Source organism: Tyto alba, unplaced genomic scaffold (genome assembly GCF_018691265.1).
Source record: "Tyto alba isolate M040663 unplaced genomic scaffold, T.alba_DEE_v4.0 Super-Scaffold_26, whole genome shotgun sequence".
NCBI lineage: Eukaryota > Metazoa > Chordata > Aves > Strigiformes > Tytonidae > Tyto > Tyto alba.
The window spans coordinates 1,951,667-1,976,878 of NW_024881300.1; the positions used below are offsets into that span (position 1 = coordinate 1,951,667).

The 25,212-nt window shown below is 40.8% G+C and overlaps 1 protein-coding gene and 2 non-coding genes across 12 annotated transcripts in view; all 3 read right to left on the reverse strand.

The window, feature by feature from the left end:
- CNOT1 (CCR4-NOT transcription complex subunit 1) overlaps window positions 1–25,212 on the reverse strand; it is a 58,141-nt gene that overhangs the window by 9,851 nt on the left and 23,078 nt on the right. For 2 of the 10 annotated variants that reach the window (XM_042797402.1, XM_042797397.1), the window contains exons 15-38: window positions 25,058–25,180; window positions 24,676–24,827; window positions 21,856–22,006; window positions 20,286–20,487; window positions 19,737–19,865; window positions 18,412–18,536; window positions 17,292–17,578; window positions 15,886–15,964; window positions 14,398–14,628; window positions 12,935–13,075; window positions 11,854–12,033; window positions 10,679–10,795; window positions 10,153–10,263; window positions 9,508–9,585; window positions 9,013–9,190; window positions 8,375–8,505; window positions 7,513–7,809; window positions 5,098–5,238; window positions 4,893–4,997; window positions 4,314–4,433; window positions 3,558–3,752; window positions 1,680–1,822; window positions 978–1,086; window positions 714–883 (exon numbers count right to left, since the gene is read on the reverse strand). In XM_042797402.1, the coding sequence (XP_042653336.1) occupies window positions 714–883; window positions 978–1,086; window positions 1,680–1,822; window positions 3,558–3,752; window positions 4,314–4,433; window positions 4,893–4,997; window positions 5,098–5,238; window positions 7,513–7,809; window positions 8,375–8,505; window positions 9,013–9,190; window positions 9,508–9,585; window positions 10,153–10,263; window positions 10,679–10,795; window positions 11,854–12,033; window positions 12,935–13,075; window positions 14,398–14,628; window positions 15,886–15,964; window positions 17,292–17,578; window positions 18,412–18,536; window positions 19,737–19,865; window positions 20,286–20,487; window positions 21,856–22,006; window positions 24,676–24,827; window positions 25,058–25,180 (3,695 nt within the window). Of the gene's footprint in view, window positions 1–713; window positions 884–977; window positions 1,087–1,679; window positions 1,823–3,557; window positions 3,753–4,313; window positions 4,434–4,892; window positions 4,998–5,097; window positions 5,239–7,512; window positions 7,810–8,374; window positions 8,506–9,012; window positions 9,191–9,507; window positions 9,586–10,152; window positions 10,264–10,678; window positions 10,796–11,853; window positions 12,034–12,934; window positions 13,076–14,397; window positions 14,629–15,885; window positions 15,965–17,291; window positions 17,579–18,411; window positions 18,537–19,721; window positions 19,869–20,285; window positions 20,488–21,855; window positions 22,007–24,675; window positions 24,828–25,057; window positions 25,181–25,212 lie in introns of all 10 variants that reach the window. The other 8 variants (XM_042797399.1, XM_042797394.1, XM_042797398.1 and 5 more) reach the window with 6 other exon arrangements.
- On the reverse strand, window positions 11,198–11,336 carry LOC116960332. Its single transcript, XR_004406325.1, has one exon. It is a non-coding gene; the product is annotated as a small nucleolar RNA SNORA46 (small nucleolar RNA).
- On the reverse strand, window positions 21,394–21,529 carry LOC116960333. Its single transcript, XR_004406326.1, has one exon. It is a non-coding gene; the product is annotated as a small nucleolar RNA SNORA50 (small nucleolar RNA).

Below are 25,212 nucleotides of genomic sequence, written 5' to 3' on the forward strand. Positions count from 1 at the left end.
AGACAGTCTACCCACACCAACTGCAGACAGAAGGACTTTTGTTTTGGGACCTCCCACTAGCAGTTGTGTTGGTAGTGGCAGCCACTGCCACCACCACCAGCTAGCTGCTGGTTGCTCTCACAGCAATCCCAGGTTCTCCAAGCTCCAATCCATGCCCTCCTCAAACCCAGCAGCAACTGCTTCCACCACAGTAATAGGAGGCCTGCAAGTCCCACAGGTATTTCCAGATGCTGTGGCAACATTTGCTGCCCAATTATCTGCTGGTGGATAGACAAGCCACATGAGACTGGTGGATGATTGCTTTGTAGATAGTAAAAGTTGTCTAAAGAAACAGAAAGGATTGTCTAATTGATGAATTGCTTGTGATTAACAACATATTAACACCTAGATATTTAAGATTTAAACAGGTAAGAATATTGCATGAATTTGAGATAAAAGAGGAATTCAAGCAAGTTTCTCACAGTACCATGGTATTTTGGAGCAGTGCATAGAAAGATTCTCTTGCTCAAGTATTCAGTTTGACATGATGCTGAAGCTGCCTCTATTTTGACATAAAATCAGCACATTACATTAGAGTGACAGTTTAACACAGGTCTGCAGCTCTACAGAAAGTTTAAAGCTGTATAATTGAATGATGAGACACTGCCTATATAACATTCAAATCACAGATGAGCACAAGGGAAGTAATACATTGCACGGTGTTTCAATCTCACCCTTCTGGGGCGTTTCCTCTGGAATGAGCATTAATCCTCATGAGCGTCTCGATTGTGTGGAACAGATCTGCCTCCGTTACGTGGGCGACACTTCTCTCATCCACCAACAGGATCTTTACCAACTGCATGGCAAATGCCACAGCCATGTAGTTCAAGCCATTCTCCATTGACTGTCAACAAGAAAAAGGTAATTAAAGTTCAACCACAACTCTTACAGCGGACTGACCGTAACTCCTCTCCTCCAAAAGGGCAGGTTCCCTTTACCTGAGCCAAGTGAAGGTCATACTGCTGCATGTTAACAAGGTGATTGCGGATTAGCAGCTCCACAGCTTCCACGTTGTACTTGTACTCATCTCTGCATTCAATCAGGCACCTGAAGAATTGGACTTCTTTTTAAAAGTGTACTTAAACAACACAGTTTAAGCGAAGTAACTCTGATACTTCATAAACTGCGTCATTTATCATGACTCATTACTCAGCTCCAAAAGAAGCTTCTTCTAGAGCATTCTCTAAGTTAATGTTTAAGTTCAGAAGAGTCAGCCTCAAGCATTTGCTGCCCTGCACAACTGGTCACAACAGCCCTTCAAGAGCTTCAGTTTATTCACCACAAGAAGCCTCTCTTACAAGGACAAAGTGGCACATGTGCCTCGATGAAGCACTAGTGCTTCTGCTGCAGGCACATGCCAGACCACAGAGTTTGTGACAGCATAGAAATGTTCTCTACAACAGGAGGAGAAAAGCCCCAGAGCATCTCTAATGCTTAATTCCACTGAAGATTCCCATAATTTTCTAGGATGAAGCACCATTATCAAAGATCTAGTTATTTTTGACAAAAAAGCTAGTTACTTTTTAGCTGTCCAAACTGCAATAATGCAACATATTAACAGGCAAGTGATTCAGAATAGCACAATAACTCCCAAAAGATGCTGAAAGCTACATCAGTGTTCTGGCTGTCTCTTAACTGACCGAGTAATTTGTTTATTACACCACGGAGATCCATATGCGCGGCCGTCCTGCAGAGCCTTCAGCACAAGCAGATGACACTCGCGATAGCGAAGCAGGAGGTCAGCATCTGCCCCGCTGGTGGCATCCAGTAAGCCTTCTACAGCCTAGAATAGATGCAACCTGTTAGCAGAGGAAAAAACAAGTCCTCTTCCAAATCTTCTGCAAATTGCATCAACAAGAGTTATCACCAGAAGACTTGGCAGACATGAAAAAAACGATTAATCGTTGTGCTGACCCCTTGATAAGGTTATGTGATATTTTACCAGCTATGGCATTACACGTTCAGTGCACACAGCTGTCCTACCACAAACAAGCCCACAGTGTCTCAGTGCCCCACTGGCTTTACATATGCACCAGACAGTGTGAAATGTTGCATTCGTTTGTGCTGTGGCTTCGGTAAGTCCATGACTCCTCATGAGCAGTTCTGCATAAGGCTCAAGAAAAAACTACATATGCAAGAAGGTTTATAGAACCTGCCAGAAGTCAGCTGTCAAGTTCTTTAGTCAAATAGCTGTAGCCCTCAGAGATGCATCTGTGCTAGTGTTGTAGCAAATGGAAGATGAGTCTTATGTGGGCAACTGTTTAGCTGGTCAAGTCCTAGTTAGGACTAGATCCTTTAATAAGTACAAGCACTAACAGTCAAGAACAGAGAGTCTCCCTCTAGCTTTCAGTTGCTTTTGTTTTGCCACTGTTCTTGGATCCTCCTGCAGACAGCTCCATGTCCTTCCCCTATAATCAAATGGATTCTTCTCCACATCTGTCACTATGCTCTGCACTACTACACAGGCACTGATGCCAGCTCAGCTCACTGAGCTCAGTCCAACACTTCCCACCCGGTACAGTCTAGTAGTTCTGGCTAGGATGGAATTAATTTTCTCCATAGCAGCCCATATGGTGCTGTGCTTTGGATTTGTGCTGAAAACAGTGTTGACAACACACCAGTGTTTTGCCAATTGCTGAACAGCGCTTGCCCAGCATCAAGGCTTTCTTTTTCCCACTCTGCCTCCTTCACCAGTGGGTAGGCTGGGGATGGGCAAGAGGTTGGGAAGCAACGCAGCCAGCACAGCTGACCCAAACTGAATAAAGGGATATTCCAAACCATATGACATCATGCTCAGCAATAAAAGCTCAGGAAAAGAAGGATGAAGGGGGGCATCCACGGTTATGATGTTTGCCATCCCATGTAAATGTTACATGCCCCGCTTTCCAAGGAGTGGCTAGACATCTTCCTGCTCATGGGAAGCGGTGATTTTCATTTTTCTGTTTTGTTTGTGCACACAGCTTTTGCTTTCCCTACTAAGCTGTCATAATCTGAATAAACAAGTCATCTTGCCTTCCCTCTATTCTGTCCCTGTCCTGCAGGACAGTGGAATGAGCAAGCAGCTGGATGGATGCTTGACTGTTGGCCAGGGTCAACCCACCGTGCACACTCATTCATCAGTTACTGCAAAACACAATCCCAAAGTGTGCCACTATAAATCCAGTACTACGCCCAATATTATCCACCTACAAGGGCAGTTGAAATGTTTTCTTAGCCTTCAAATCACCCTGAAATCAAAGACTACTCCGGAGTGCAACAGCTCTCTACTTGCAAGTCTCAAGATTCTGTATGTGCTTCTTTCTACATCAGCCTGGTCACCACATGTACAGTGTGCCAAGTGAACACCATGGACCTCTTCCAATATTATTTACTGAATTTTCAAAGACAGCAGTTCAGTATTGTTCACCAAGCAAGTTCCATAAGATGCATGAAGATACACAGTCACCAGCGAAACAACCTACAAGCCCGATGAGTGATAAACTCTGAGTTGTTACAAGCAAAGAGTTGGTAACACTCACCTTCTGCAGTAGCCCAAGTGCAGCAATAGCATCACGGGAGTTACGAGCCACTACCACAGCCTCTAAGAGGCTGCGCAATGCTTGAGCTTGAGGATTCATGGCCAGGGTGTGTGGGATGGACTGCAGGTGTTGCTCCAGTTCTGTCATACACTTGTCGTAGATTTGTGCTACATCATCTGTAGCCCAAGCTTGCTGCTTAAGAGAAAGTGTGAATGAGTGATTTTTTTTGCAAGGATTGTATTTGTGAAACTCAAAATATTGATTGGCTCTTCTGCTTTGGAAATTATCACATCCAGAATTTAGACCTCTACAGTACTGTGGTTAGTTATGCTGGCATTTTAAATACACAAATATGAGCAAACGAAGCTGCAGAAATAACTAAGCAAACAATTCTAGCAGTCCTTAACACCAAGGAGGCATACAAAAACCTGTTCGTTATCTCAAAATCCATGGTTGCCATCCATGATCTTCCCTCAAAAGTAACCTGAGATTTGAATAAAACGTTTCACTGCTACTAAAACTACACATAGTAATCACAACTTGCAGATCTTGTCCCAGTTTGGGTTACAAACCCCTAAGATGGGATATTAGTTTTACGTTGCTGTTAGTTTAACATTAAAATTAACCCATCTTTCAACCACTATTCCCAACACAAATGCCTGATTCTTCCTAGTCTTCTAGCAAGGGACACAAATTCTGCAACATTCACCAGAAGGGCTACAGTATTCTCAAACCGATTAATTCTGAAATCTCTACCTTCATAGGCTGGGCCAAGAATCCTGTAGGCTGAGTTAAGTCATTGGTAGGCAAGAAGCCAGGGACATTGCGTGCAAACTCTTCATAAACAGCCAGCTGTTTTGGGTCCACACCTCCAACCTTTGCAGGAAAAAGAACAGGCATTAACCTCATTGTTAAGCACCGTGGCAGTAAGAAATGAGGACAGTTTGTGTAACAGGTAGCTGCTCAGTCACATTCTTAAATGGAGTGGCCTAGACAAATGAGAAATGCTGAGAGCATGTGGCATGTCCTTTAAGGAAGTAAAATATAAAGGAGCCGAGACAACAAAACAGACTAGTCATCTTTCAGTGAAAAGAACAGCACAGAACAAGAGGCAGGACTTTTAATGTCCTTGAGGAATTGAGGAAAATTATACGAACACTCATTTTGGAACAATATATTCATATGTTTCCATTACTAATCAAGCTAATAGGAGCTGCACTGTTAGGCAAGACTACAACACACAGGATTGCTCAGCTGAAGCTGCACCATCCCCTTTTCATTATCAGGAGGGGGAAGAAGAGCAGCATCAGAACGTAGTTCAGTTAATATCCTCACCTTTAACCTGATCTGTTCTGGCATCCTCTCAGCCTGGTAAGTTAACACAACAGGATCACAGTACCGACGACCCTCTTGTCTAGCATGTTTTCTAAGCTCAAATTCCTGGGAAAAAAACCCAAACACCACATTGAACTTTAGACACTGAGTCTGGATGTATATAAGCACATATAATACCTTTGAAAGACAGTAGTCCCACACTTACAGTTGCGAGCCTCTTGTCCATCTCAGGCCCTGCCTTTTCCACAGCTGTCTTCTGGATAAAGCAGCATGCTAGCTCACAGTTGTCCTGCGCTAACTGGGCGGCTGCTTGCTCCATCATGTCCCTCTGTTGTGGGGAAGCTGCCTATTGAAAACCACAATAATCAGTGAAAGCTATAAATTTTCCCTGTGTATTACTAGTCCTAAAAATCTGCACCACTGCCTATAAAGAAAACCAGCATTAAGAAGAAATGTTCTTAGGAATGCATTCTCTTTGGATGGAATACACAGTAATAAATTTAATTTTGCATAGCTTTGAATAAAACATGTAGGCAAGATGACAGTAAAGGCTTTCACAACAAGGAGCAAAACAGCAGGAGGTTCTCCATCTTCTCCACCAACCTATCTCCAGGGCATAGAAATAAAGCCCTGCTTTATACTGATGCACGTACAGCAGATGCTAATGCCGGAAAAGCAAGTCTTGCATCACACCCTAAAAGTTTTTCCACTTCTTAGGTTGTAATCAGAAGATACAAAGGTGCATCAAGAACAACACAAAACAGTAGTCCTAAGCCTTTTTCAGAGGGTTCCCTTTCTGATGCAGATTTTGTTCTTCTCTCAGGAGTTTGCTTTAAGAGAAACCTGAGCAGATGGACTTTTTTACCAGGGTGCAAAGCAGCAACTCCTCCTGGAAATGGAATACACATATAAATGCAAACAGTCCAATCTACTTGGATTTCCCTGTCCGTTAAGATCTACCCCTATTTTTCATTAATTCCTGGAAACTACACTACTACCTTCAAATAAAAGAAGTTCTTGGTTGTTAAACCACTTCACATACAATAAGCCAGATGTGAATTTTTTGATGTCTTGTACAGCACTTCCTTCTGCACCGTAACTTTTTGTAGAATTACTCCTTAGGAAAACCTCCTTGATTACAGCTGGACCTGTATCAGTTGCATACATGACATTTTTACAAACACCACAATGCACCAACACTAAGCCTTCCACAAAGCTTCAAATACTTTTGCCTACATGTGTTCTTCAGTGGCACATTATGCCCAGTAGATAGTCACAGCTGTAACACCAGTCCCTGTTCCTGCCTCCTCAACTTAAGTATCACATCTCTACCTTCTTGTACCACCCAGAAGACAACCAGTTGCCTCCCTATCTGAACTGTAGTTACATTTGATGAAGCACAGCCAGAGTGCACACCAGAGAGGTATTAGTGTTCCTCTTACCCAGAGGACAACGGTGTTTCTCTTGCAGTTACAAGCTTGACACCCAAACTCTGAATCATAATTACGCACAGCTACTAACAGAAGTCACCGGCTCGGCTCACACATTAGCAAAACAATAGAACTATTTACTCCCATCCTTAACTTATGTTTAAAATGGATGGAACAAGATTCATTTCTATGCTTTTCCTGCTCTTTGTATCAGCAATCAAGTTCTGCATAAAAAGGGGCAACAGTGTCTGAGGCCTGGGAGTTACACCATGGACTATCCATCCCATACCTGCAGATCCAATTCATGCCAACATTTTGTACTCCCTTCAGAGGGTTAAATCCTGCCCTCTTGAGCCAATTACCACGCAAGGGAGCAACCCCACTGCAAAAGGACCTTTGCACTGTCACTGCCCACCAGATGGGAAATAGTGACATGTCCTTAAGCAAGGGGTAGGCAGTCTTTTTTTTTTTTTTTTTTTAATTTAATCCTTGAAAGGATAGCAGTGTCTTGATCTTTCCAAGATCCTTATGCTCCTGTGTCTGTTGCTGACACTGATGGTAAGTAAGCACAGCAAGTATTCCGGGTAGCAGCTGCTGTTCTGGCCAGCAGTTCCTGAACCATGTTCCATTTAGTCAAGAAAGTGAAGCTAGCACTGCAGCTCACATTTTGTTCATGAAGAGACCCGAAAATATCCTCTAGAAAACCCAATGAATTAACAAGTAATGCAGAAAGATCTTACCTACGTATCTGCTAATAACACAAGCAAATAAAATCTGTCTGAAGCATACACGCTTGCTGAGACAATCTAAGACATCGCCAGAAAGTCTCAGAATCAGTTCAGTCCTCCCCACTCTAGCTTTTCTACCTCAAAACCCACGGAAAGATAAGCACTTCCAGGCTTCTTTGATGCAAACAAACTGGAGAACACTGGGGCAAAATGAAAAAGTATATAAACTTCCTGACTACAACATAGTAAGATCCACCTCACAGGCTTCAGAGCTATAATCTCGGCACAATTTTTTCACTGTAATTCCACAAATCACAGGACTTTTTTCTGCTAAATTGATCTTCACGCTACTTAAACCACATAATTAACCAACAAGTCTACAGTGTGGAGAACCGATTTGCTAATGCTGGATGTCTGCAGTCCTATAAGCTGGAAATAAGCTTCAGGTGATGTGACTCTTACCCTCAGTGCAGTAGCAAAACTATTTTTCAAGTTCGTAGCTATGCTCATCAGCAAAGGTTCCCTGCAGGTAATCATGGCCATCCCAGCAGTCAGGTTCCGCATCATATGATGTGCGGCCACACGCATTCGTGACTCCTCTGAATCCAGTGCAAAGTCCTTCCTGACTATCTGCTCACAAGTCGTCATGGCAATCTTAATGGACCGATCCACCACCGGATGGACAAGCTCTTGCACTGCTCGCTCGATCGCCTGCCGCACACACTGCTTCAGCTGCGGGTGGGCTTGAAATAGCGGAATCTGGAGGAGTATTAGGAAAGCTAAGTGAGAATACAGTGAACTACAATCCCATCTACCCTAGACATTCACGTTTTCTGAACAACTTCTAAGTTTACCGCTATAGCTTGTCTACAGTGAGGCACTCCTGTGTTCCACATACAGCTATTACAGTATCTGTTTGATAATTCTGAAACTGGGAGATCTGACCGTTTTTCTTCCAAAGTTGCAGCTGAACACAATGCAAAGACTAAGGTGACAGCCAAGTCACCCTTAAGGAGCACAGAAGCTCCTTTTAAGCTTAAGTCCTAACAGCAACTATCCCAACTGACACTTATTGCCAGAAATAAATTGTATGCTCATGTCACAGTGAAAGATCACTCGACCATCTATAATTGCTCACACAACTACTAACCACCCCTGAAGTTCTCCGTTTGATTACTTGTTAGCACTCATCCTCCCCATCACTTTTGAGAAATGATTCTCCAATAACTTCAGCTTACAAAATGCTGCTCCCACCAGCTGAGCTCTGTGGCAAACACTGGTGGTAAGAATTCTCTTAGAAAACCAAATCAGCTCTAAGACTTACCGTTGGATTTAAGGTAATATGTGGAGCCAATCCCCCTAAAGAATAGACGTTGATGTCGTGATAACTGTACTGGGGCTGTGGAGGAACCGTGGCTGTACAAGTGGTGCTGGTAGCTGGAGTTGTAGAAGCAGCTATAGAATATAAGAATGTTTGTATTGAACCATTCATGAAAAGCAAATGCTTGTAGTGGAAGTAAGTCTCATTTAAATCAGCAAGTGACCAGGAAACAAAAGTTCTGCAGTTTGATCATGAAGCCACCTAAACTTATCAAGCATTTTTTTTTTTCCCCTCCATTTTCCCAACAATTAGTACCAAACTAGCTTCAGCACATTTTAACACAGCTGTTTGTTACAACATAGATTAGCCCCTAATGTCTTGTTAGTAGATCATCCTGCTTCACTCCTTTCTAAGGAGTGGCTACACACAGCACATGCAGAATTACTCTTCAGGATACTTCAATTCCCTTCCCATCTTCAAACTCTGTACACCTACTTATATTACAAAACTAGCCAAGTGCTCCCAAGCATTCAGCAATGTTAAATAGCATATGCAACTTCACATTTTCCTTCACAATAGCATAACCTGCCTTATTTAAAGCTCTGTAGTGTGGTTCTGGATTCTATATGAAATGTACTTACTAGTTGTTGTGATGGGTGGCAGCTCTTCTGGTTGCTTCACATCCTTCTTTGGAGCAGAAAGCTGCTCATCCAGATTTTTCAGACGATCCTTATCTTTCAGGAGACTTCCAGGTTTCAGCTCATTGATGTCTAGTGCAAGATTCTTGCAGAGCACCTCAATCTCAAACTTCAGATTCAACTGCACAACAATTCTAGTTTAGGTTATGTCACAAGGAAAATACCCAAAACATTTACTGGGCCACTTGACTCCCAAGCTTCCCATTCTAACCCCATGCCTTTTAGAGACTTTAATAGTGACTGAGGATTAGGCAAACATCTTGCATGCTGACCTCACAGGAGAAGAGTTTCATCCAAGTTCTACCAAATTAAGCAATGCCTAATTCTCCCCACGCTAAAGCAGCAAGAAGTGAAATTTGGTCCTTCACATCCTTCTTGACTAGTATGTCAAGAAAACCTCACACTCAGTAGATATAGAAAAGAAGAACAGAAGTTTACTTTTAGATCATGTTCTTGATGTAGCTCAGCTAAAACATTCATAATGGCCATTGTCCACGGGTTTGGAGGCCTGAAGACCTACAAGAGAAAGAGCAGCAGTATTACACAAACTTCATGAATTATTTGGATAGCTTATGACTCCAAATTTTTGAAATGTGAACATGTATGCAGACAGCCATGGAAAAGTCTATACAGCTGCAGTTAAGGTTGAATTTAGCATTCTGCTTGATTGGAACTAGATTAGGAAGCTAGCTGAACATTAAACTGGAAACACAATGACTTGGTCCTTCTGAGAGATCAGTTATGTCAAGCAGAACTGACAAGAGTTGATCAGGGTCAAAGAAGGGCAGGAGGAATTCAAAAAAGATCCTAGAACTGCTTCAGTGCCATCCTTCCATTTCTCAGTTGAGTTCTGTTCAGGGATACCACAGTACAGCTCAGCTAACACCACCTATTTGGACTGCAAAAAATGCCTGGGCCATGTACTTCCCCCCAAAATGGAATGCCTTCACTTTAAGCCCTTACATCCCTTTTCTTTCTCTCCATTAAATTCAATCAGTTTTGACTCTGTGGAAAAAAACTAATTACTCTTTGCAATACTTATTTTGTCACTTGAGCAATAACTATTAGCACAAAGTCACTTACCACACTCCTGACACTGGATTCTAAGACTTTGGCAACAAATGGCACTACATAAAGCAACTCCTGCTGTCCCTTAACATACGCTTCCAGTAGTAGCGATTTCACATCCAAATCCTGAAAAATACCATCAACAATTAAAAAGAGAAAGGAGGTGGACAAAACAGCAAGCACACTGCAAACATACCACTTACATGCTATTTTCTTATAGGACATAGCAAGACTGAGTCAAGCCAGTCCTTGAATTTTACAGACTGCTAAGCAGCAGTTACTTTTGGAACAAAGATTTACAGAAATACATTTTTACATGGGATTAAATTAATTTATTTTGGCAAGTACTTAACTACTAATTTCTCTGGTATAAAACCAAAAATATTTAGAAGTCTTAAATAACCAACTCTGGAATCATATTTTATACTTAGCACACAAAAAAGAGGCACCAGTAAGGTAATAAAATTTCCTAAACAGCCTATGCTGCTGCCTAACAGCATACTGATTCGTGTCAAACAAATCTGTAAAGACAGAAGCTCACCGTGTGCAAGATGGGCTTATTTTTAGCCAGCGTAATCATTCCCAGCCAGTGACCAAGGTTCTTCAACAAGGAACGGTCTGAGAAGTTGGCTGCAGCTTTATCTGATGTCAGTAGCACCTAATGAAAAAAAGCAACTAGAACAACAACTGGAAGATAATCAGACTCAAAACCAAATCCAACAGCTGATTTGACTTAATGTTCTAAAACTTTACATCTTAAGTTCTGAGCTTCAGCCCCATTAGGGATATTCAAGAGCAGCCTTCACTTCAAGGCAGCACCCCATAAATCTGTCCTGTAAAGACTTCAAAACTCCTTTCTTTCAAGAGGATCAGAAAGAGGATTACACTTTTCCAGACCTTACAATTTACTCTGTTAAGACTGTTACAACTACTTACTTAAAGTATAACTTGTGAAGACAGTGCTTCCTCACAGACCTGACAGCTATGATTTGCACTTCTTTGGAAACCATTTAATTCTCATTTTGAGACTTAAATCATGTCACAAGTATTCTGCTGTTAGTTCTGTTCCTTCGCTTCAGAGGAGCATCAGCTGAACAGAGCAAGGTCAGCTATGCTCTAATGAGCCAGGAGATTCTTTTGCACTACAGCGTAACCCATGGTGGTCAGGAAATTCCACCAACAGGTTTAAAAATAGTGCTTGCTTGACAAACTTGTTTCAGCCGCTCATCCATTCTGTGCCACTGCTTCTCCCTCCTTCTCCCCTCCACACTATGCTAGGCCTGCAGTACATTTTGGTTGTTACACCCTCACCTTCTAAACCCTCCCCTCTCCCTTTATTTTTCTTTGACCAGAGCAGAGAGTGTGGTTTTCTTATCTTTATACTTGCAGAAAAGAACTAGACCATAAGCAATTTTCTCTTAGGTTATAATTTGCAAGTCTCACCCAAATTTAGAATCCACCTACATAAATGAATTCAAATGCAGATTTGCTCTCTCATTATACAATTCAAATTAAGTCTTTGGTACATTCTTGGCTGAAAACAGAAGAATCCTAGTATTCACAAAGGTAACATGTTAGTTTAATTATAAGCGAACAAGTAGATTTTTTGAATGATATTCCATTTAACATCAGCAACAAAGTAAGCAAGCAGCCTAAGAACACCACACTCCTAAATCTTTACACTTATTTAAGTATTAGAAAACTTGTGCTACTCACCTTGATATTTCTGTAGGTTTCATTCAGAACCATTTTATTAAACTCTGGATTCTTCAGCGTATCAAGGAAGTTTGAATATAAGCTGTGAAAATTAGGCTCAATACTGACTCTCTTCATGACAAGATACTGTGACACCCAAGGCATGAATTCTTCTTTCACGGTTTCCTTCAATTCTTCAACCTGTCTCCATAACAAAGAAAAAGCACACCACAGAATATAAGAGATGACCACCAAAAACTTCTCAGGTCAGCTCTGACCAACACATTGTCATGGTCAGTCAATTGCTTTTAACACTAAGGTTTAAAAAAAAGAGACAAACAAAACCCAACAACAACAGAAAAAGAAAAAAGCTTTGAAATGAAATCAGTGTCTCATTATCCACAGATCTGGTTAACCAGTATATCAGTATAAACCAGAAAGTCAGCAAAGTATAATACTTTACCTCTCCCCGCATTTCTCAGCTTTTTATCAGATTGGCATCTTATGTTTAAGCCATCTGTCCACAAGACAGATAGCACAGGTGGCAACAGTACTGCAGATTTCTATTAGTTTGGAAGAAATCCCCCGAATTTCAGCTTGAAACACTAGAGTCCATCTTAACCTTGTAATATTAAATGGTACGCAGCCCATTTATGATGCGAATGTTTGTTCAAACTTGCATTAATGTTTTTCAGAAACTTGCAATAGTACTTTTCAGTTCTTTCAAATGACAAAAACATCAGAAAGGACTATCCAGCAATTATTCTGGGCATCTACTAGAAGCGATTTCCTGAAAACAAATCATTACTGACATACAATGCTTTAGTACAAAGAATCTAGCTATATAGAACCCAGGAAACTTGTAGGAGAAAGCAAGATGAGGAACAGCTATCTTTTACCCATCTCTCCTTTCCCTGAAAAATTGTATCTCCAAAGAGGTTCAAGCAGAAAGTGTTGGGAACTACTATTTCTATACAGTGTACACCCTCCTAGTCTTTTGCAAATTGGAATTTTTGTAGAAACACCGTCACCCACCATTTCAGAATGGGTTTCCAGAAATATATAAAGAAAAACAACTTTATTAGTATTCTTCCATACTTGCCTTCTGTGTCATATTTGACTGAGACAGATTATTGAAGATGAAAGCAATTTTTTCCTGGACATTTTCTGGAGGTTCCACAATTCTCTCAGTTTGGTCTGTCGCTACTAACAGCGTATCAATGTTGGTAGTATTAATGGAAGGCTGGAGGGAGAACAAGAAATTAAGAACAGACAACACCTAGAGGCAACATCAAAAGAAACTTTTGCTCTTCAGTCAAGCGAAAAGAGAACTGAGCTTTGTCAGGTGGCATCTACTGTCTCAGATTCATTTTCAGCGGCATTCTAATGGAGCCAAATGATTTTTTTGCTCTACAAACAATGATCAATACTGAGCAGAAGAATGCTGCTGTACAAAAAACAAAAAATTTCTAGTATTTACATTCATATACAATAGGTGCCACTGCAATGGCACCCATTAAGCTAACAGCCTACACACAGTGTCAGCCTAGAGAAAATCATAGTACAATAGTGATCAGTACTTAGCACAGTAGTGAGTCTGCAGGAGCACTTCAGTGCTGAATCAGGAAGGAGGAATCCCAGAGGTTTATCTCTGAGAAAGCAGGGCAACTGTGAGTCACAATGTGACCCATGTCCCTACAGCTGCATGTCTAAACCCAAGGGCTTTAGCACCTGGTACACTGCAATTAAGGGGAAAGGAACAGTTTTAAATATCAATCATGACTTGAGTTTAAAATTGGGCAATATAAACACCTCAAAATAAAGCTATCTACATGACAATCACGTGTGAAAGACATGGAGAGCTACACTATGAACTGTCCCCCAAAAGGTGTTCACAACTTTCAGCTATCTTTGGCTTTTGCTCCTTTAATTTGAAGAGCTTCTTAAGAGAACTATACAAAGACAGTACCAGGAAGCAAGACAGACCTGACTTTACAGTGCATCCAGTTATCACACTGTGACAGCTCTACACTTCCCCAGCGTACATGTGGTACCAGGTGCACCCCAACACTTTCTGTGAAATAGCCAATACTATCAATGTGCCAACCCTGAAATAACTCTAGCAGATCAGAGATTTGTTTACATAAATGACTGAAGATTTGGAAAACCTAATGCAGTTAGAACTGCTAGGTCAAACGTGATCTAGTGTGCAGTAAATGCTCTCAAGCCCCAAGCAAAGCAACAGCTGCCAACTATGTCAAGAGTCCTACTGCAAGTCATTAACTGAAACTATGGTTCTGTAATTGTCTTGATAATTAAAGCCACAATAAACATGTTTCTATGTGACACCATAGTAATTCTATAGTTTCATGATCAAAAATGCCTTCTCTACAAAAATGCTGATTGTTTGAAAAGGTTATATGCTTCAGAGAAAATATCGATCAGAGTTTGAAAATTTGTACTACGGAAATTAAATCGGATTTTCGTCTCCATGTACTCACCACAGATCAGCAACTTAATTCCTTCACTTCTCCAGTAAGAGCACTAGAGTGACAAAATGCTTACCGGCACGTCTTTCTTGAAGCTGACTCCAGTTGGCCGGGTGATTGTAATGGTTTTTGCAACAGTGGTGGTGGTTGAGGTGGTTACTATAGTGCTGACTTGGCCAGCAAGAGGAGCTTTTGCTGGAACTTGGGCCTGGGCCTGAGCCTGGGCAAGTGCAATACTTCCAGGGGTGGTGATTGAACCCTGCATCTTCACAGGAGGATCTCTGGATTGCTGTCCATATTCTATGTACTAAAATAGGGCGAAACAAGCACGTATGTAAGTTCACACGCAGCAACAGAACTATGGGCTGAGTTTTATCATGAGCAGCATAGAGGTTTGCCAACAGTCTTTAAAATACTTGACACTAACGCCATTAAGGGAATCTGCAAGATACAACTGAACACCCTTATAAAGCACATCTTGTCACTATTTACTTTCTTACTAGAGAAGAACCCCAAGCTCCACCTCTGACCTAAACGGGTTAATGCCAAGTGACTCTACATCCTTAAAATTTTAGAGCACTACCCAGAAACCCCTGTCCCTGCAAGCCTGAGATAGCAGAGCAAGAGAGGGGAAAAGGCATAGAAATGTGTGAGTATCAAGAAACTTGCTACAAAGCAGGTAAAAAGTCTTCCTCAAAGACTCCTACAGCTACATAAAAATGGTCAAGGCTGAAGTTCACAGTGAATAAGTAAAACCACAGTTCTGAAGTGTCCAACTATGCTTTTACGTCCTCTAAAGTAGCTCCGCAGTATAAAATCAGTTTCTTCCCCACTGCAACACATTTGCTCAGATATTTTTAACATCAGACAACATGCCGTCATTTAAGGGATACAGCCTGAAATCTGTCAGTGAAGCACACTTCTACTGGACTTTGCAGCTTTGGGTAAATGGCTTCTCTACCTTAATCTTAAAGCTGAACATTTTTCCTAGTTTAGATTATGCTCTCAATCTCTGCCACTAGGATTAGCTTTTCTGTATATCTAGCAACAAAAACACCTTCAAGGCAGACACCATATGATCAACACTGCTTTTACTCCTTGGACTACAGGGTATTTCCATTACTCTGATCAGACCTTCAGGAATTAAATTTTTCTCACATTTATCCAGATTACTTTAGCAGGTCTGAGTATGAAACACTACAAACCCTGCTGAATGTCCTCTAGTTTAGAAGAGAACTCCAAATCCATAAGAGATTGGAATGTGAATCCACTGAAGGCCTTTAAAACCTTTGGACATGGCCCATGTGCACTGGTTGACCATGCAGTTATAGTCAGGCAGTTATTTCAACATAAGCAACCAAAAGAGATTTATGGAAATAGAAGAGTTATCAGATACCTGTCCATCCCAACCCATGGAAAATACTTTAAGAAAAGGCATTTTATTCTGTGAACGTACAATATCTAAAAATGTAACAGCTCAGACAATTTTCCAAAGGAAAGCAGGAATTTGCTCAAAAGAATTTAAAATCACAGAAAGCTCGTGTGCTAATACGAACACACTCACCTCCTGTAAATGATGCGGGAACTGTATAAAGTGACTAATAGAAGCCAAGTGCTGACAATACTGGGGATAGTCCTTCAATCTGTCAGACAAAATACGCACTAGTCAGCAACATAAACCCAGATCAAAAACAGTATCGCAGAAAAATGAAAATATAACACTGGTATGTCATTCCCATACTGTATCAGAGATTTACTCCTGGACTGCTTATAGCAGCTGTAATATAAACAAAGCATTTTCTACAAAGTACTTTTTGTTGCAAAACCCACTTGAAATGAATTAAATTTAACAGCAAAACACAAAGTTTATTCACAGCAACTCATCCTACATGTTACTACTTCTGACTGAGCACAAAACTGCACTTATATTCAGCATTTGCAAGAAGATTATTGGATAAGTAATTTGTAGTCTGGCTCAGTGCATTTTAAACAGCAAACCAGAGTGCCCCTAACACCCAAGACAGAAGCTTCACCTGTGCAAACCAACTATGACAGTTCTACTTGTGAATGCTAGATGCCGCTACTACTCTGAGGGTAAAATCTTTAGGTCTCACTTAAAATGGTTCCTAAGAAGAATAAGATGGCTAAGCCTCCAGTATGTCAGCCTTAAGTGTCGTTATTCATCCAGGTCAGCTAACTCCGCCACACAATATCCAACCATGAATGCTGCAAGCAACAGCTTTTATTACAGATGAAATACTGCAGGGCAGATGAACCATAAAAGGAGAATAAGGACAGAAAATAACATGCTCCTTGCTTATGAGTCCAGACTTCAAATCCACACATTTCTAGTCATTAAATAATTTCGGGAAGCTTTCTAATACTTTTCCAGTTCAAGTATCTTCTTCCAGAATAGAGGATTTTTCCCCTGTCTACTTTGGCAGACTGCCTTAGAAAGTTTCCTCTACCTGTCATCCATTAAAAGCTTTGAGAAAGCTTTTTTTTTTGAGATACTTTTTTGCCATTCTTGAGTTTTCTGTGTAAAATCAAAGTCCTAGAGCTTAGTTTCAAGCCAGTCTTTCAGTAATGAATAGTGCAAATAGCACTCCATTAGAATTCATCTTTAAAGAGTAATTACATTCACCCCGTTTCTAACAAGCTGACAATTTCATCTAACTCGACACTTTACTGAACTGTTTTCATAAGCAAAGCCCACTAAGTAGTTTCAGCGTCTCAGTTTGTCCCATGTTTATACAGGTACCACATCAAACATTTTGATTTTAAAAAAGAAGCCACCCTTTAACGAGCACATTAGCACACTTTGTTTCAGCTCATCGTATCTTTAAAGTAAACCTCAAGTTGAGATGTGTAAATTTCTAACACAAATCTTCTACTGCATAATTAGAACAGGTTCAAGATAAACAAGACGTTACAGGTATGGTTACAAGTATGACCAAAAACCACACTCACCTATTTTTAAATCTATCTAGTGCAGCAATACCAAAATAGTACATTTTGGATGCAAAAGGCTTTCGTAAGGCTTCAAGAACATAGCGCAGGGCCAGGCCCAATGCCATATAAGTAACCAGTCCTTTCTCTATTATCCCACCAAAGAGGCAGGCTGTTATGTGCAGCTCTTTATCTGGGTACTGGGGAAAGAAACGGTATTCCTCAAACAAGTTCCTCAGCATACAGTTAAACACTTCTCGTTCCCGTTTAATGTTGGAGTCCTTAAACCTCTGCAGCATTTCCAAGACCTGCAAAGAAATTGGAAATTGTTACCAACAGATTTGTTTTCTTTCAGTCCTTCTGCATCCTGCAATTACTAAGGTAAACTGCACTACCACAAGCTAAACTGTAAAGTAACTGCTTCATGAAAACCTCATTTTAGCCAGTAGACACTACATCACTACAAGCTTCCTCTTCAGACTTTATTTTCTCCCCGTTCTTTTAAGTAACCGTCTTCACATAAAACTTTTTTTGTGACCACCTACTCCATTGCTTCAAGATTAGAAAAATGAAAATTAATGTTCAGTGTCTTCCATAATTTACAACCACACAGATATATTAAAGTAAACTTGAAGTACTTCAAAAGAGTGAGTACATCAGACTGATAATTACTCTCATAGAGACTAACCAAAATAATTACCAAAGCTCAGGAGGTAGAACTTAGGACACCTTTATATATTTGGATGTTGTAGTCTTTTTTAAATACTTTAAAAACGAATATATTCAAGATAAGAGTAATTTATACAGACTATTTAAGGGCATACTTTAGCACTTATTTTGAACACACAAGCTCCCACTCCACATGGAACTATTCCCACTTAGCATCATTCTAAGAGTGCTAATTAGACATCTGAAGTCTTCAGTCCTCAGAAGTCAAAGCTGAATGCAATGATCAACTGCAAGCTTACAGTGAAAGCACGCTGTCTTAAAAATTCACAAACACAAAAAAAACAATGCTGCAAGCATTTACTGCTAGCCCTTTATTATTTTCCACTAAAACCAATACACGAAGGAACAATTTTTATCAACTTTATAGCAAATCTCTGGCCAAGTCATACAATTGCTACAGAAGGGAACTCACCTCATCTACAGACATGGTTGGATGTGGTGGATGGTTGTAAATACGCTGGAAGTAGCTGTTTGCCTCATCATCTATTTCTTTGCTAAAGTGCTGATTAGCCTCTGGCCACACCTGAGATAAGTCAGCTGTTAAAAAAAGGGAACAGGTATCATGCTCAGAACAACTTCAGGCAGTCAGTATTTCACCTAGTCCTTTTCAACTCTTCCACCTATCTACACAGAACCTGCTAGTTCCCCTGAGAAGCAGGGTATTTAACCTTTCCAGCAGACAGGAACTGTTACTTAAAAACCCATTTTCACTACATTATATTTATGCAAAGCAACTGAATCTTCAGACAGAATTAACCTCATACTGTTGTATTCCTAGAACCCATTGCTAACCAAGCTAACCCACTACATCCCAAGCTAACCTCAACTGACATCTAAACTAAATGAATGCAAAACAGACTAGAATAAAGCATGCTACACAACACTAACATGCAGACAAACTTTCACACAAACTTTCAGGCCAGACAGTGAGCTTCAAGCAAGTTTATACTGAATGTTCAAGCCCAAAAATATAAACCAATGGTAAATGTAGCTGCCTCCACTGTATGTAGAGATTGGTAACTTTGCTTTTATGGAGGAGCTATCAAAGGAGACATACATAACAGCAGTAATGTGGAAGGTTTAGCATATGGCTATGCTTCCTAAAGGCAACATTGCTTAAACATTTCATTGTGAACATACTTCAGAGGCGTGAGTTAAGCATAATGGTTCAGTGTTAGGAACCAAATTAGTCCTTCCAAAAAACATCTTCCCACCCACTTTTGTTAGTCTTATTTGTACCCAAGTGTTGCAGGCTAATTTACTGCTTCACCTGTTGAGTTCTCTGCTGCAACAGGACCTTACCCAGGTAGCTTTGTTTAACCTTGTTACAAACAAACCTAAAAACACCCTCTTACCAGATGCATACAATTCTCTACAAAGAGCAGGACAACCTTTTCTTTCAAAACACAGCACAAAAAAAAAAGGACACAAGCACACTGTTCATGCAAATCTGTAACATGTTATATTTTTATGCTAACAGGTTTGTTTTGTTGTTTTTTTGTGTGTTTTTTTTTTGTTTTTTGTTTTTTTTTTTTAACACCCCCCCAGGCCACCTGGCAAGCTTTTAGTACAGAAGTTTAGTAGCACCTTTTCCAGACTGATGGCATTAAAGCCACTTTTCTAACATTTACCACCTGAAGGTCCAAACCTCCCCTGAAGGAAATGCAGATTAACTGCAGACCACAGTCACACTTCACAGCCACAGACAACACTACCACTTACAAGGTTTCATCTTACTCTGCTGGAATGTAGGCTGGTTCAGTCCAGATGTGCTCAGCTTCCTTTGCACGAATGGGTCATTGTTCACTGCAGGAAGGCCCAGGGCTCCAGTTCCTATGCCAGTCAGACTACCCGTAGTAAGACCACCTACTGAAAAGCAAACCCGTAGTAAGACCACCTACTGAAAAGCAAACAACTAGTCATCTCTGTTGCACCCTTCACAGTACACACTCTTCACTCCCAGCTCTTGTCATTTCCAAGAACTCTGAGCTATATATCCTCACAACTGTCTAACATCAAGCAGTTTTACCTCAAACAATTCTTCATCTCTGTCTCATCCTACAGTAACGCTGCTAAAAATCTGTCAAAACACTCACCCTCCTGATTCTCAAGCTTTTTACCTATTGCAGTTGCGACATTCTGAAGTGCTGTTACCTAGGAGCAAGGACTGTATCATTCCCTCCCACGACACAGTGCTGTTTGCCCAGTATTTCCAACCAGGGCAATTAACAGTGCCTTAGCTCTGCTATATCAAATACACAAACCACTTCACCCGGGTAGCAGTACCTGGAAGCTGTGAAGAGAGTCCTCCGATGCCACTGAAACCTGTTGTCTGGTTTTGGGTGGAAAGAGGGGGGAATGCTTTTGCTGGTGACTGAGGAGTACTGAATGCAGAGCCCAAGTTTGGAGGGAAGCCTTGCATGCTCTGGGTATGAGGAGCAGCTGAGCCACCTAAACTAAGAGATGCCATTCCTGCAAGCGAGTCAATCTGAATGAAGAAAGGAAGATTATACACAGACATCCATAAACCACGGTCAAGCTGATTTTTGGCAGGTTTTGTATAAAGACAGCTACATAGCAAAGCATTCCCAAGAAGAGCTTTTCTGCACGGATACTTTAAATTCCAAAGTCATCCAGATCACCCCAAAAGATTAGTTTGTCTACAGAATACAGTTTCACTTTTTCTCCTGCCATCCCATAAAATCCTATTCTATCGGAGATTTTACAGAAAGGCGGTTTGTTCCATAGTCTCTAGTTAAGTATAACACAACAGTAACTGCTTATAAGCAGCAGCACATAGATTTTTATACTGGATTAGTTTATGCTCTGCTGTTTGCAACCTCAGACCTCACCCCAAGACTTACAAAGGCTATTTCATATCAAGCTTAGAGTATTTTTTGACTGGCTCCAGGATCCCATTCTGCCCACTTTTCACAACTAAATACCTGAACGCAGTCTTCAAAAAAAAAAAAGCGTTAAGACCTGGGTGATGAGTAGGAGGGAAGGCACAATACCAGCTGACAAAGCAGTAAGTTAAGAGTTCCTGACTAAGAACAGCAGAAAACTTATCTACCCAAAAGACAGGATGACTGCAGACTGACATCTGCTGCTCTATTTGTTCACATTTATTTGCAGCGGGATGCCAAGATATTTGGTACATCTGATAAGCAACTTCAATAAAGCAACAACTTCCAAGGAAACTGCTCTCTGTATTTAGTTTGCATAATTGACCGATGCTTCAGACATTCTTAAATGCTGAATTGCCACTATTTCATGTGAAAAAACTTGTCACCACTTTAAAATCTGCCATTGAATGTAACTGCTAGAAGCAAAACCTGTCCGTAATGTGTTGCTCCCAGAGGAGGAAGGGATGATGAGTGGCAGGGAGTAACTTAAATGTACCTTGTTTTTAAAAGAGCAGTTCAGTTGAGAGCTGAAGAGCCCCAGTTATAACAAGTCCTTATGCTCTAGCACTGTTGCTTGGCCCATGAAGCTACAAACAAGACACATCAGGTTCAAAGGCAGTGCTTAGTTCTCAAGAGTCTTAGTAAATTTTAGCACTTTAAAAGAAACCCTCAGTTATTTTAAGTAAATGAAACCTCTATCCCTCTTCAGTGCTCCCATCCTGCTATGCTTCAGTTACTTCTTAAAGACATTTGTGAAGTGAAAAACAGTTCTGAACTACAATCCTCAGGCACTATTCTGTAGTTACGAGTAAATTATCTAGACATGCAAGCACAAAACTAAGGGAGCCAGATGATGTTTTACTTAGTCCTGCTGAAAGAACTCAAACAGTGCAGCAGAACCGATGCTAAATCAACACCACCTCCTAAAAAGCAGCGTGTTATTTGTCTACCTGTACAGGAGATATGGCATCCAAGCTGCTAGCGCTGGGCGGGCGTCCTTTCGGCATGACTCCAGGCGGTGGCTGTCTAGCCTTGTTCATGACATTACTGCAGTTAGCTACCATGGTGAGGATCGTCTCTGACAGCTCCTGAGAAACACTCCTAGAACAGAGAATTAGGACAGTGAGCCACGTAACGTGCATGAAACCAAGGCCCCTTATTTGTCTTTATTCTACAGAAACTGGGGCTACATTTCACAAACAGAAGTTACAAAACAACCGCAGAAGCAGCTACATTTTATTTGCAAAACTCGTATTAGAGCATGTCCCAAGAGAAACAGCTATATTTAAATAGAAAATTTTAAACCGTAGCTCTAAAAATTCATCTCCAGTATTTCTTTGTTTTCAGTAATTCAAATACTGCTTTATAGTTACCCCAGCAAATAACAACTTACGGAAAGCTGTGTTATGTACCTACATGGCTCTAACAGTCCTTGGAAGAGCAGACTACCTACAACAGTCTTTGTCTACTGTTGTCTACATTATGGGCTATATACAGCTCAGCCTCATGAATTAAAACACACAATAACTGATGCTATGTTGTTTGGGGTTTTTTTACCCATTTTTACAAAGCAAGGAAAGGCCTTTTCATTCCCCTAGACACAGGTAGCCAGACGTCTCTTCCCTTCATGAGGCAGGCACCGAGAAGGAATGGCCATTCTCCACGCTGACACTCTTGGACTGTGCTGGACACAACTGTATGAAAGAGGCACTGCTGCCCCTCTCAACTCACTGCAGCTGCTTGAGGAAAAGACTTCTCATAAGCAGTCCGTTACCAAATCACATGCTTGGCCAGCTTGTGGTGCCCACAACCACTCTGACTTCATTTTAAAAACACTCAGTAACAAAAGGACCACTCAGTTCTGTTTGAAGCCTCCCTGCTACATGATGCCACAACTGCAGTGCTTACCAGTGATAAACAAGTTGCACCAAAAATAAAGAGCCTCAAAACATGCAGAGTCCTGGTGGCTAAGAAAAGTGTCTCCCTGGACACAAAATAACTCCAGCCTAACTAAAGAGCAGGCTCCTAAATCAAGAGATTTAGGAGAGGGCGGACTTCAGCTAGTGAAGGGGAACCATCCTCCCAGGAGAATTTAATATTTACTGCGATTTTAATCTTCTAGTCTTTACAACGCCTGCTTCCATTTGTGACTGAAATCTAAGCTACTCAAAGCAATTGCTGCATGAAAGAAATCCAAGCATTTTCTTTTTCAAGCTCAAAGAGAATACCTAATGGAAAATGACTGCAAGTAGGTCACATTCTTGCATAAAAGGGAATACAAGTAGCTATAAAAAGAAACCAAAAGCTGAGAGAATTGTGCCAGTAGAGAACCAGTGGCTTTTGGAATTAATTGAATAAATAAAACTTGGTAACACATTAAGATTCAGAACACAGTGACTTTAGATGCAAGTCAAGTCTACAGTTAACTATTAAACCTCTAAAATCCGGACACGGTAGCATGCAAAATAATTAATCTAAGTTAATTTGTGAACTACAGTCTTAGAAGATGCACTCTGAGTTGAAAAATAACAGCCATCTTTTTAGTCCAGGAGGTGTGACAGACCATTATATTTCAGAAACAATATTTCAACAGCATTTTGAAGTTGAACTGCATAGGTCCCAGTGGAAGTCAAGCGAATCCCTTCTCTGAAAATCTTACAGGTACCTCAAATTCCCATTCAGTTCAAATACCCTTCGTGACAATTCTATGTTGATACTCATTTCCTAGCGTCTACATGAGAGCCATGAATCATCCTAGATACCTTTAAAAATGTTTCTTATATCTTTCAGGACAACACTGGCTCAGCCAAGGGACACACAGAAGCCTCAGATCAGGTAACACGCACCTGGACATGTCAGCTTCTTTTGGTGTTGAAATTTAACACCAAAACTAGCACCATCTCCAGCTTTCAGTCTCTCTGGCTCCTATGTTGCACTATGCTACACCCAATTATCTATGAAATATTGCTGCAGTTAAATACCATCTTGATCTGACAGCATTAATAAGTGACACCACAAATATTTTACAACAGTCATTTTTCCTAAGCATGAATACAGTATTTAAAAGCTGATTTGTCCAATTTCAGTTTCCAATAGCCCTTCCATAGTCCACCCCTCCCTTCAGCCAATAAAACAGCTCTCTAGGACCCATACTTTTTTTTCTTCTGGACATTAGCTAAACAATACAGTCTTCAAGAGATCTTAGATATCTTCCATCCTTTGACTACTTTGAGTCTGTCTCGAATGAAGACAACGGAAGTTATACATCTAGTCTCAGTTTCAATTACACTACAATTACCACTTACCACGTTTCTCTTACACGTAAGGACTGCATTAGCCCTTTCTGCTAGAGCAGTAACCACACACAGAGGCATCTGCTTAACACAGTCACAAAATCCTTTATACAGTCACTGTTTTCCAAGATGCTGTTCCATTCCATTATTATGGCCTGGACTCCTTTTTGTCCAAATTATAGCTCTGTATCTAGCCATTAACAACTCAGGATCTGGCTAACCAGCAATCCCCCAGTTACCAAGATCACCTCACTGGTTTGATTATGAAGGCAACACCCTTTTTTTCAAGCTCTTGTGACCTAGCCCACAACAGAAGTTCCAGTGCAAAATGAAACATACTACTGAATCTCTCCCTGCAAGCTTATATATTCTCATTAAGCCCATTCTCCATGTGAAATTCCAAACCAGCTATGACCACGTGCCAGCAAACAAGTTGCAAACAGATTACACATTCAGTCTAAGCAATATAATCCTTACCCAGCGCAAGCTTGCAGACATGCCAACATCGTCGCCAAGGTTTCTGGAGGAAGCTGAGCACTTTTGGGTTGATCTTTTTCTGGGGCAAGGCCACCCAGGATAGATGGACATCTTCTCTTTAAGAACGTCATACAGGCCTGGATGAAGGGCTCCTGAGGAAAAAATGTTATCTTAGTCTCCCAAACTGCATCCAAGCCACTATTTCAAACTTGGCAATTGCACTGTGCAAAGAATTGCACTAAGCTATTATAGTTCAGTGAAAACATTGAACTATCAGACCATGGACACTTTCCACAACTTTAAAGCTATTTATAAAATTGTTAAAGTGACTTAAGTTAGTCACTGATAGAGTGCAGAAATAAAAAGAAAAATCCTGCTTTACCCCATGCTCCCGAATTTTATCTGTGAGCCATTTGTCAAGTTTGAGGTATTCCCGTCGAGAGGCAAGTGCAGCAAGGTCAATAACAAAGGCAAATGGAGTACCATTTAGCAGCATTGACAAGGCCTAAAGAAAAAAAATCAGAAGACTACTAGTGA